Source organism: Vespula pensylvanica, chromosome 2, assembly GCF_014466175.1.
Source record: "Vespula pensylvanica isolate Volc-1 chromosome 2, ASM1446617v1, whole genome shotgun sequence".
NCBI lineage: Eukaryota > Metazoa > Arthropoda > Insecta > Hymenoptera > Vespidae > Vespula > Vespula pensylvanica.
Window position 1 is genome coordinate 6833142 of NC_057686.1, and position 12500 is coordinate 6845641.

General features: G+C 33.9%; 1 protein-coding gene across 4 annotated transcripts in view; it reads left to right on the top strand.

Moving 5' to 3' along the window:
* Positions 1-12500, top strand: part of LOC122627214 (max-interacting protein 1-like) — a 149715-nt gene that overhangs the window by 88207 nt on the left and 49008 nt on the right. For all 4 annotated transcript variants that reach the window (XM_043808189.1, XM_043808192.1, XM_043808190.1 and 1 more), the window contains exons 5-6: positions 2251-2365; positions 10283-10664. In XM_043808189.1, the coding sequence (XP_043664124.1) occupies positions 2251-2365; positions 10283-10664 (497 nt within the window). The remainder of the gene's footprint in view (positions 1-2250; positions 2366-10282; positions 10665-12500) is intronic.

Genomic DNA, 12500 nt, shown 5'->3' on the forward strand with positions numbered 1-12500 from the left:
TATATATGTATATATGTATATATGTATGTATGTATGTGTATTCTTTCTTTTCTATGCGAATTCACGTGACTTCGTGAATCTTATGGTTAGAGAACGTGGCTAGAGAAAGAAAAAGAGAGAGAGAGAGAGAGAGAGAGAGAGAGAGAGAGAGAGAGAGAGAGAGAGAAAGATTTCCACTTTGCTATTACTCTTACGATCTTTCTCTCTCTCTCTCTCTCTCTCTCTCTCTTTCTCTGTTTCTGTCTCTGTTTCTCTGACTCTCTTTCTATGTATCTATATATCTATGTATCTATCTAGCTATCTATCTTTCTCTCTCTTTTATAGGAGAGAAAAAAGGGAGAGCGGAAGGCGGTAAAAAAGTTGCGGAAAAAGCGATAAGATCCGGATTATCGCGGCGATCACGGGCCATTAGTCGAACGAATCGTCCCTTTATCCAGTCCCACTACTATCTATCTATCTATCTATCTATCTATTTATCTATCTATCTATCTATCTATCTATCTATCTATCTTTCTCTCTCTTTCTCTTTCTTTTTCACTATCTTCACAGTTTCACGATAAATGCGATCAGAGTATAGTAAACGTACGAGAATTATTCGTTTTTACTTTTACGTATTGTGAGTACGTACTGTTTTACGTGTGTGAGTAAGTTATTTAAGTTCATGGCACGATCTTCGAAAACGCATTGATCTCAAATCGTTCGAAATAGTGAAATTGCAACTTTTCGATGTAACAGGGTGCTTCGGATTATTTCGCGTTCTTTTCTTCTTTCTTTCTCTCTTCTCTTCTTTTCTTTCTTTTTTTTTTTTTTTTTTTTTCATTTAATCTTTTTTCTCAATTTCGTAATCAAATAGAAAAAGAAAAGGAGCACATTTTAGATAAGAAAAATATCCAAGAGTTATCTTCGGAGTGAATTTCTTTTTCCTTTTTCTTTCTTTCTTTCTTTCTTTCTTTTTCTTTTTCTCTCTCTCTCTCTCTTTTTTTTTTTTTTTTTTTTTTAAGACAGTTTATTTCACTTTCAATTTTCACGACCGTAAGGAATGTTTTCGTTTCTTCGAATGATACAATTCCGACGTAATTTTCGTTGGAACAAAATTCGATCTATTAAAAAAAATAAAAATAAAATAAAATAAAATAAGAGAAAAGAGAAAAGAAAAAAACAAACAGTTCGATCTCTCTTTCTTTTTCTTTATCGTCTCTCATTTTTTCTTATTTCTTCTTTCTTTTTCTCTTTCTTTTTCTTTCAGTTTCTCTCGTAAAAGATCTCTCGTGTATCTATTATCGTGCGAAGAGCTCGGACCATTAGTCGAATGAATCCCTTTGAATACAATAAATATACTCGGAATAGGAGAGAAGAACTCACGCAAACGGCGTTCCGGAATTATTCCGCACCTTCCTCCTCTCACTGTGAATCCTGGCTTCGATATCGGTTATAAATGGACGACGTTTTATATCTACGTTTTGGTCTCCAATAAATTTCCGTCGCGTCGACAAAATGCCGACGGAGTGCTGGCACAGAACGAAGGAAAATGCTTCGCTTCGATATACACGAAACTGTGCAAGCGCGTACATACATTATGTATGGATACGTTTCTAACGAAATAAAAAAAAAAAAAAAAAAAAAAAAAAGAAATTTTTCGGGAAACAAATTATTTTCTTTTTTTCTTATTCTCCTTTTATATTCTTTTTTGTTTTGTTTTTTTTTCCTCTTCTCGTTTCTTTTTCTTTTTTTTTTTCGATAAATTTTTAATTAATATATCTTTTTTTTTTTTTATTGGAAAAGGGAAAAGAAGAAAGAGAAGAGGGATTTAGATCGAGAATAATTTTATTCTAACTTTTATTTATTCCAGCATTATATTTTATTCATTTTTATTTATAGGAAAACAGGATTTATTCATCTAATTTTTTTTACAATTTTCTTTTCTTTTTTTTTCAGATAAATGAGAAAGATAAAAGAGAATTCGTTTATTAATTTGCATTAAAATTTTATTCTTAAGTAAGAAATAGATTGACCTTTTTTAATCCTCGAACTATCAGGAAGAAAATTAGAAAAATCTTTCGAACATGTTACAAATTAAATTTGTTAATATAATATAATATAATATAATATAATATAATATAATATAATATAATATAATATAATATAATATAAATTCAATGATAAATAAGATATTGAGATATTGAGCGTAGAGAAACGGTGTAACGATTTGACGATGATAATTAAATCGGATATTATTTTTTTTCTTTACAGGAGAGCTCACCTCAGAAATTGTCTCGAAAAGTTGAAGATGCTGGTACCCTTAGGTCCTGAAACTTCGAGGCACACTACGTTGGGCCTCTTGACCAAGGCTAAACGTTTTATCAAAGTGAGTAGACTTCAATAAATAACTCAAATTAAAAAGCATCAAATGTAAATCATGAAAAAACTATTACGAAATGAGATATCATCCGTTCCAATTAAAATTAAACAAACGTTCCCGACTTATCGCGATCTTCTCGCTCGTGAAGCAAGACGAAAAGGAAAAACAAAAAAAAAAAGAGAGAAAAAAAGAAAGAAAGAAAGAAAACGAGAGAGAAAGAAAAAGATGAAGAAAAAGAAGAGAAGAAGAGAAGAAGAAGAAGAACAAAAAAAAAATACAAAAAATTAAAAAAGCTAAGTTTCCGGGTTTCTTTTTCTGGTTTATGACGATCAGAACAGTTCTGGGTGGTCACGCTTGAAATCCATAGATACAGAAGTCGTGGTTTGTAAAGTAAAACTTCACCAGGAGGAGAAAGATTGTTGGTGGGAGGTAAAGGGGATGTTCGTTTGAATATTTCATGGAGACTTCTGCGAAGTCGCGGTTTGTAAGGAGCGATGGTAAGAGAGAGAAAGAGAGAGAGAGAGAGAGAGAGAGAGAGAGAGAGAGAGAGAGAAATAGAGAGAAACAGAGAGAGAGAGAAAGAGAGAGATAAAGAAATAGAGAGTACGGAAGGATAAAGAAAAAAGCGTCGTGGTTGTGTCAGTAGAAAAGGGGGTGACGAGGGTGAAGTGAGGATGGGGAAGAAGAACGCCCGGCAGAAAGGCAAGTCGGTATAATTAGCAAGAAAGATGGCGGAAAAGATGTCCGCCGAGTGTGAAAAGAATCGCGGTCGAGCACGGTCGTCCGTTGGAAATACTTCTCTCTTTTTGGCATCGTGCATTGAAAGGAAAAGAAAAAGAAATAGAAAAAAGAAAAAGGGAAAAGGGAACGAATTCGAGAAGTCGATCGGATTGTGAACGTCAAGCGACGACGAAGATATAAGTTCGTTTAAAAAGTACTTATCCCATTCTTTTCTCGTTTATCGACGGACCAACGCACGGATGAGAATTTATTCTTTAGGAATATCGTAAATCAAACGTTCCTAATTCGAATCGATTTTATCTCGAAGATACATCTTACAGTTCTTTTTTCACACCTTTTTCTTTCTTTTCTTCTTTTTCTTTCTTTCTTTTTTTCTTTTTAATATCTTTGATTGTTCTTATAAAATGGATCGTCGATCTTATTATCGTTCGATAAAATCCTATTGAATTTTCTCGTCGGATGACGCGAGCAACGGCCATCTTGATTTTAACGAAATTTTGTTTTCTCTTTCTTCTACTTCGAAAATTATTTTTATAAAATGGAGTCGTCGATGCGAGTAGATAAGAGGATTGCGTTTCATCGTTCCTTCGATGAAATCGTTTCGAATCTTCTCGTGGACGACGCAAGGAACGGCCATCTTGATTTTAACGAAATTTTGTTTTTTCTTCTTCTACTTCGAAAATTATTTTTATAAAATGGGGTCGTCGATGCGAGGAGATAAGAGGATTGCGTTTTATCGTACTTTCGATGAAATCGTTTCGAATTTTATCCAAGCAACGCAACCATCTTGATTTCTGTTTGATTGTATTGTATATAGTATATTGTTCTTAATCATTTTATGCATGATTATTTTATTATTATTATTATTATTATTATTATTATTATTATTATTATTATTATTATTATTATCAGAAATATTTCAGAAAAAAGAGGAAGATAACAAATTATTAATTCAGAGTCACGTAGAAACGTTGCCTAAGGAATAAAAATTAATTAACCGATGTCGAAAAAAATTTTACCTTAGAGGGCTTATAAAAATTTTGGGAAATGTATAGTTCATTCCATTTAAATATTCATTTCCAACGGGAAGGAAAGAAAGGAAGAAATAAAGAAAGAAGAAAGAAAAAAGAAAAAAATGAATCATACAGCGAGTTATCGACGAGCGTGGAAATTTGAATTTCGCGGCTTGAAGCGAGACTAATAGGGAAGGTCGAGTAATCGTATTTTCCATGGCTATGTCACGCACGGTGTATAAGACTACGGAAGAAAGGGAGAAAGAGAGATACACAAAGAGAGAGAAAGAGAGAGAGAGAGAAAGAGAGAGAGAGAGAGAGAGAGAGAGAGAGAGAGAGAGAGAGAGAGAGAGAGAGATACAGGTACAAGTACAGGAAGATAGCAGCACATATTCTGGACATACGCACATAGACAAACGCGCACACGCGCACACATACATACTTATATACGATAAACATACATATATAGAGGTATACGTGGCCAGAAACTCCCACGCGAAGCGTGCACGAACGGCCAAACGGTGGATACGCGCGACTGCACGTACCTCTGCAAACCGTCCGTGTGCGTGGATAGGAACTCATAGTTACAGAGAGAGAGAGAGAGAGAGAGGGAGAGAGTGATTGGGAGCGAGAGAGAGAGAGAGAGAGAGAGCGAGAGAGGAGAGGAAGCGTGTACACACGCGGCTTACGCGCGTACGCCATTGTCTCGACGCTCTGTAATTTACTAACTACGCGTCCATTGTGCGTCGGCACTCTCTGTTTGTCCCGACACCTTACACCCCCTTCATCCTCTCTCTCTCTCTCTCTCTCTCTCTCTCTCTCTCTCTCTTTCTCTCTCTTTCTATCTTTATCTTTTTGTATATCTATATGTTCCTCTTTTTCTCTTTTTCTATCTTATATCCCTCTCTGTTTATCTTTTTGTATACCTATCTATCTATCTATCTATCTATCTATCTATCTATCTATCTATCTATCTATCTATATATCTATCTCTTTCTACCTCTTTCTCCTTTTTATACATCTGTCTCTCTCTTTCTCTCTTTCTCTCTCTCTCTCTCTCTCTCTCTCTCTCTCTCTCTGAATATTCTCTAGCTATCTATCTCTTTTTAGTCGTCCCACTCGATCTCTACGTATGTACGTGCGTGCGTGTGTTACGAGAAAGAAAGAGAAAGAAAGAAGAAATCCCTTCGTAATTTTTTTTCCCTCTTTCTTCTCCCTTCTCATCATCAACGTCTCCGTGGCTCGTCGAGATCGTAGGTCAAGAATTTCAAACCTTTTTTTTCCTTTCGTTCTTCCTCTTTCTTTTCTTTTTCTCTTTTTATTATTTTTTTCGTTTGATATAAAAGAGAAGTTCGTTAGAATGTTATTTCGTGTCTCTTTTATCCGTTATTTGTACGAGTACGTATTTGTACATGATTGCGGAATGTATCATGCGTACGTCGATATGTTTTGTATCTTTTGCTTTTCTTTTTTTTTTTTTTTTTTGTTTTGTTTTTATAGAAGAAATTCATTAGAGATAGAGAAGAGAAGAGAGAGAGAGAGAGAGAGAGAGAGAGAGAGAGAGAGAGATAGAGGGATGATCGTCGTATCTTCTGCTTTCAAAAAAAAAGCGTGTCGATTCTCCCTCTTCTTTTCTCTTTTAAATACGACCGTCAAAATGAAAGCAAGAGAGAAAAAAAAAAGAAAGAAAACGAGAGAGAGAGAGAGAGAGAGAGAGAGAGAGAGAGAAAGAGACATACGTTATTTTCTGTATAGTAAAAGAAAAAAGAGTGTAGAATGTTCATTACCTAATGCGATGCTCGCGTATACGCACGACTCGTTGCTTTTCGCGAGGTTCACTCGTTTATAGGTTACTTCGTACATCGTCTATCTTCTTCCCTCTTTCTCCATCTCTTTTTAAGAGTTTCGTGTAAGAGAGGAAGAAAGAAAGAAAATGAAAGACAGACAGAGAGAGAAAGAGAGAGAGAGAGAGAGAGAGAGAGAGAAAGAAAGGGTGAAGGGACACACGTGTCTCGCACGCGCGCGCGTATTATATTCCGAGCGGCCATTCGTCTTCGGCATTCTTTTCTTCTTCAGCCGGTTGGATGGCTGGTTGGCTGGCTGCGTTTCTCGCTGGCTTAGCGGGAGCGAAAAATAAAGACAAGGGCCGCTGGATTTTTGTGATAAAGAAGATGAAGGAGTCGCGTTTTGCGTTTGTGCAAAAGGGCTTGTCGTAAAAACGCGCGGATTACTACGCCATATAATGTAGCTTCGTCTCTCTTTCTCTCTCTTTTTCTATCTCTATCTCTACCTCTATCCTTCTCTTTCTGTATTTTTATCTTTTTTTTCTTTTCTTTTTTTCTTCTTTTTTTTTTCTTTTTCTTTTTTTTTTTTTTCATTTTAGACGAAGGGGTGGGAACGAGCCAAGTGCAACAAAGATAACAATTTTACACGTTAATAAGGAAATTGTTCGTTCCTCGTTACTTGTTAATATATTTATGTATATGTATTATACATATGTAAATGGTGTAACAATGTACACTCGGTGTTACTCGGTATAGATTTCTCATATGGGGAAAAGACGAAAAAAAAAAGAAGAAAAAATTAATAGATTTTATCAACATGGCTCCGGAAATCCTTAATATATCTGAGTAATAAGATTTTCAAGTATGATTCCAGTTTACACAAATTATGTTTATACGTTGGAATTATGTACGATATCAATCTGTTGATACTTTCTTACATGTACAATGTTGAAAATGTCTATCTTCTAATTGAATAAAGGGTTGTTCAGCTCGTCGTATTATTCAGTTTCGAACACGCTTCAAAATTCCTGGCGTAGTGCCTATTTATGGTTGTGAGTACGATAATCCATTTGCTAGTGTTAAAAATATTCAGTACAACAAAAAATTCAATGGACACGGTTACTTATATACATATACTTTTATACATTATACATGTTTGAACATAATGTAACCAGTGTTTCGAATTTAATCCTGGGAAATAAAATAAAATATAATTGGAACGCACTGAGATCGTGCTTGAGAATCTTAAAAAAAAATTAATTATTTCTTCAATCATGCTGATAGAATTTATTTTTCTATTCTATATATTAGAAATCGATTCCTGAAGTTTTGTCACGTTATTTTGTCACACTCTGTGTGTGTGTATGTATGTATGTGTTTATATATATATATATAAATTTTTAACGTACACTACTTAGAAATTTTTATGTGTTTTATGCTTATTAAAGTGTGTATGTGTGATGAGTTATGTAAATGTGAATACATATACATATATGTATCTCTGAATCTTTCATATCTATTCTTATTTCATTGATAAAAGAAATATGTTTCCGACGAAAAGTGATTTTTGAAAGAACTATCGCTATATTTAACTTTTGGAAATCACATTTTTGAATAATTTAATATTGAAATATATAATATATTAAATTATTACGTTTAATAATAATTTAAAAGCGTAAATAAAAAGAAAAAAAAGAATTCTTGCTTCGTAAAGATTCGACTCGAGTACTTGCATTTAGCGTGCGGTACTCTAATCATTAAACTACCCAGGAATTCAGATTCTTCGTTCCTTCGTAGCCTCTTGAATGTCTACAATAAAATAATAATTATTGTTATTTTTAATTAAAATAATAATATATAATAAAATAATAGCATACATTTTTATAAGGAAACCAAGCTATTCAAGTGTACCCATTGAAATGCTTATATATATATATATATATATATATATATATATATATATACACTCGAGAATGAAAATGAATTTAAAAGAAACGCTTCATTTTCCGTTCATTTTTATTTCAAATATCTAATGGTTCATACATTATTATTATTATTATTGTTATTATTATTATTATTATTATTATTATTATCATTATTATTATTATTATTAATTATCATAATTATCATCATTGTAAAGATAATCTTACAAAAGATTCTTTCGTTCTCAATATCTATACTACCAAAACACGTGTTTAAAATCTAAAGACCACACACACACACACACATACCCACACAGCCCAGATACACACACGTATATAAACGATGAAAACATGCTTTTAAAATCTAACGAACACACGTAGTTACATACAGATTGAAAGGCTCATGGATCGGACAAATCACCCACATTGATTCTCGTAAATCCGTGGATTGTCAAAAGCGTCATTATAGAAGATGGGTACATTTTGATCGGGATGGGGAATGGTAGGGGATGGTAGAGGATGGTAGGGGTTGGTAGGGGTTGGTAGAACGGAGTAGGAGATGGTAGAGGATAGTGGGGATGATGGAGATGGGGATAGGGATGAGGATAGGGATGAAGATAGGGATGAGGATGGGGATAGAGATGGGGATGGGATAGTTAAGTTCGGTGGTGAGGAATCGAGGTGGAAGAACATCTCTGCGCTATGGTTCCTGGTCGCTCGTCCGTGTCTACAGCGATCGGGTTTTCCTGGCACGAAGTAGATGGCGGAAGCAAGTCGAGTCCCACTTTTAAGGTCGAGCTGAGGGAGTTTACGAGGAGACTCAGATCGGCTCGCTCGCTTTAACCTACCCTTATCTACGCTGTAAACCCATATCGAGCAGAATGAAAAGTACGAAGGTAGGAACTCTTCTAGGACGATGTAACACAAACATGTGTATATATATATATATATATATATATGTACATATGTACATATGTACGTATACATATATATGTGTATATATGTACATACAAGTCTTCCACTTGTCTTCTTATCTGCGATTCGGTGATTCCGTCTTTCACTATTCCTTCTTTTTATCCTTTCTTTTTCTTTCTTTCTTTCTTTCTTTCTTTCTTTCTTTCTTTCTTTCTTTTTTTCTGTTACACGTTAAAGTTTAGTTTTCGTTAGAGAGTATACTATAGGTTAAATGTTTCATTAGCTTCTCGTTAATTTTCTATTTGTTTAATGCGTATCTATACGTAAATAACATTACCGATCGTTTATCTTCAAGAAATTTTTACAAAGTGTTTATCTGAAATAGTCGTCGGTTAACACTCTCCAACGAGATAAACAGAAAAGAGCTTTAAAATCGTCACGATCGATATTTAAATGATTTGTTTATATCGTTAATTCGTTGATAGATACTTAGATTATTTATTCGTATAGAATATCTGTGGTATTCGAGTTTTAGAAAGTTTTTAAAAATCGTAGGATATTTCTTTGCTTTTTTACAAGTTTTTCGAATGTAAAATCGAGCGAGATTAAAAAAAAAAAAAAAAGAAAAGAAAGAAATAGATAAAAACATAAATGATAAAAATACAATAATGAAAGAAAAAAATAAGTAGATATCGAATGAGAAATTTTATTAATGGATATTTAAATGGATATTTAAATGGGTATTTAAATTATTCAGCGAATAAGCGTAATAAATATTTCGTTGTAAAACCGATGAGTATATTTTGTTATTGAAACGATCAATGTCATTACGTAAATTTCTTGTAAATTTGGTAAGTCGGTGTTGTTACGATTATTCGCGATCCATAACAATGTCGAACAATGTCTTTGTTTACAAAAGTTTGAACCATCGAGCAACATTCCCTACATCTACGTGTCCTACACGGCAGTTTAACTTTGTAGCTCGTTCGTGAAACATCTAAGTACGCGCATATTCTCTAGTAATACTACGCAGATTCGAGCTTTCCGTATATTCGTATTCGAAAACTTGAAACAAAAATTACAATTATATTATATTAACTATTAAGCTTAATAAATCTAAGAACAAGGATAACACTCGATTAATAAGATCGACGATCTAATTATCTATCGTATTTGTTAATATTAAAAAAGAAAAAGGAACAGATTCAATAAATCTCACAGTTAGAAATAAGATAATAGTACATAAGGTCCATCTAAATTGCAACTCTAAGTTTAATTACAGAAGGATGTAGACGATAAGAAAATATTCGATTTATCTATACACAAAAAACGATATTTCTTTTCTACATTTCATCGTGCATCGATCGAACGATTTATTTACTTATACGAAACGATATTTCACGAATTTGTATTACGTGCGTTACGTGTATATTAGCGAGATTAGAAATGAATGAAATAGAAATTATATTCGTTCGACGTTGGAAATAACTTTATTAAATTAATAATCTATCTATGAAGACTAAGAGAAGATTTGTAAACTTTTGTTAGAGCCTGGAGGAACGTGAACGGAAACATACGGTGCACAAGGAACAACTTTCGCGCGAGCAAAGGTTCCTAAGGCGACGGCTCGAACAGCTGACGAGTCAAACAGGCTTGCATGGCCTTCATCAGGGTCTCCATCAAGGTCTCCATCACGGACATGCACTCCATCACGGACTTCACGGGCACGGACTGAGCTCATCACCGTTGAGCTCTTCCGCACCTAGCGGATCCTCTTCCGCTGCGGCCGCGGCTGCAGCAGCTGCGGCACTTCTCTCGAAACGGCGCAGTATCTCCGAGTGCTCACTCGGCACGGCCTCCTCCACTAGTTCCACTGCAAGCTCCATGAACTCCGACAGGTCTACTGGCAGTCCATCCGTCTCGGAGTCCGGTAAGTACTTGACTTCATTTTTTAATTTTTTTTTTAACAATTATCGACTTTTTATCACAGCCATTTTTCTTCTTACGTATTTTATCTGTACGTCAGTCTCGTATTTTCGACTCATCCAGTTTTATATATATATATATATATATATATATATAAGTGTGTGTGTGTGTGTGTGTGTGTGGGATATTTTAATATATAATGTTACTGTTTAATATATAATTTTAATATATATATATATAATTTTGTATAATTATATTTATATCATTTATAAATTTATGATATTTATAAATTTTATACAATTATATTTATACATATAAAATTGGATGAATGTGTATACGTATATGTTATATTTCAGAAAGAATTTTTATGAATTGATTTTATAATTACGTACTATATTACGATCTCTCGAACGTAAGATTGTTTCTCATTGATTTTCTATCGTAATTTAATATTATTTGTACGTTACATCATCATTTCGGTATTACATCGTCAGGGATCTTCCAGAGCGAATATTTGAAATACTCTTTAATAAAATAATTCAGTATCGAAACGATTTTATTTTCATAATCTTTCTTTTTCTTTTTTCTCGGAGATAGAAGATACAAGAACATTTATTATCCTCCATCTTTACATGAAAATTTTATTCTCGTTAATTCATTATATAACATTTCCCGTCCTTGAAATATTAACAAACGACAAAATAAATTAGACAAGTATATTAAAGTAAACCTAAAGTATTTGAAGGTGAATGCTTACGTATACGTGCGTATTACATCTATAAATTAATATAAGAAAACAAATTTAGAAAAAGACGATATACACATATATATCTACGTATTTACAAATCCGATAAGACAGAACTAACCATCGTTGTAGAGATATTTCGACGAGGCGTTGGATGAACGAATATGGGGTCATAGGGTGAGACAAGCGTGTAGGTATCGTGTTTGTCGATCTCGAAATTTTGCGGCGGTCATGCAAAACGACAGGGCGTCGTCGTCGGCCGCGTTTTCGGCGCTTCGTTGCTCACTTTGATCGTCGTAGCGGGCGCGAACGAAACTTACGAACACAAGCATATAAATGTATATGTACATACGTATATGTGTGTATATACGTGTGTATATATATAGACGGTTATATACACTAGGACGATGTTTTAAGTGGCGGCGAGTTCTAAAACGAGACTTCTCGAGCGAACGACACACGGGCGGATTAGCTGACGCACAGCAAAGCATCCCTTCGCTTGATCACACGCGTCCGAAAGCCGACCGAAAATATGCTCTTAAGGAGGACGTACGTGTCTACTTTACTGTCCTCGCGACGAGATGAGCCCTTTGAGAAAAGGGCCTTTCCTATCTCTCTCTTTCTCTCTTTCTCTCTCTTTCTTTCTCTTTTTCTTTCTTTCGTTCTATCTCTCTATCTGTCTTTTTCTATGTATCTCTCTGTCTCTTTCTCTTCATCTTTCTTTCTCTCTCTTTTCTTATATCTCTTTGACTATCTCTTTCCATCTCACTAGTTTATTCTCATGCACGTTTCGAAATCGTGCATTTATCGTTAATTCGAAGATATTTTATTATTTTACTTATTAAAGTGTTCCCCTACAATTTTTCTTTCTATTTTCTATATCGTTGATTGTATCCTCTTTTTACGCTGTTTTTATTTTACTCGAGTTTGTTTGGGAAGATAAGAAGAAAGAAGTTTTGTTAGTTTTTCTTGTTATAAGTATCTATCTCGGAATTTAGAGGATATTTTGTTTTCTTTTTTTCTTTATGAGAATATAGATACGTATAGAAATGCGTACATACGATATGTAGCGTATATATGTATTAATAATTGAAA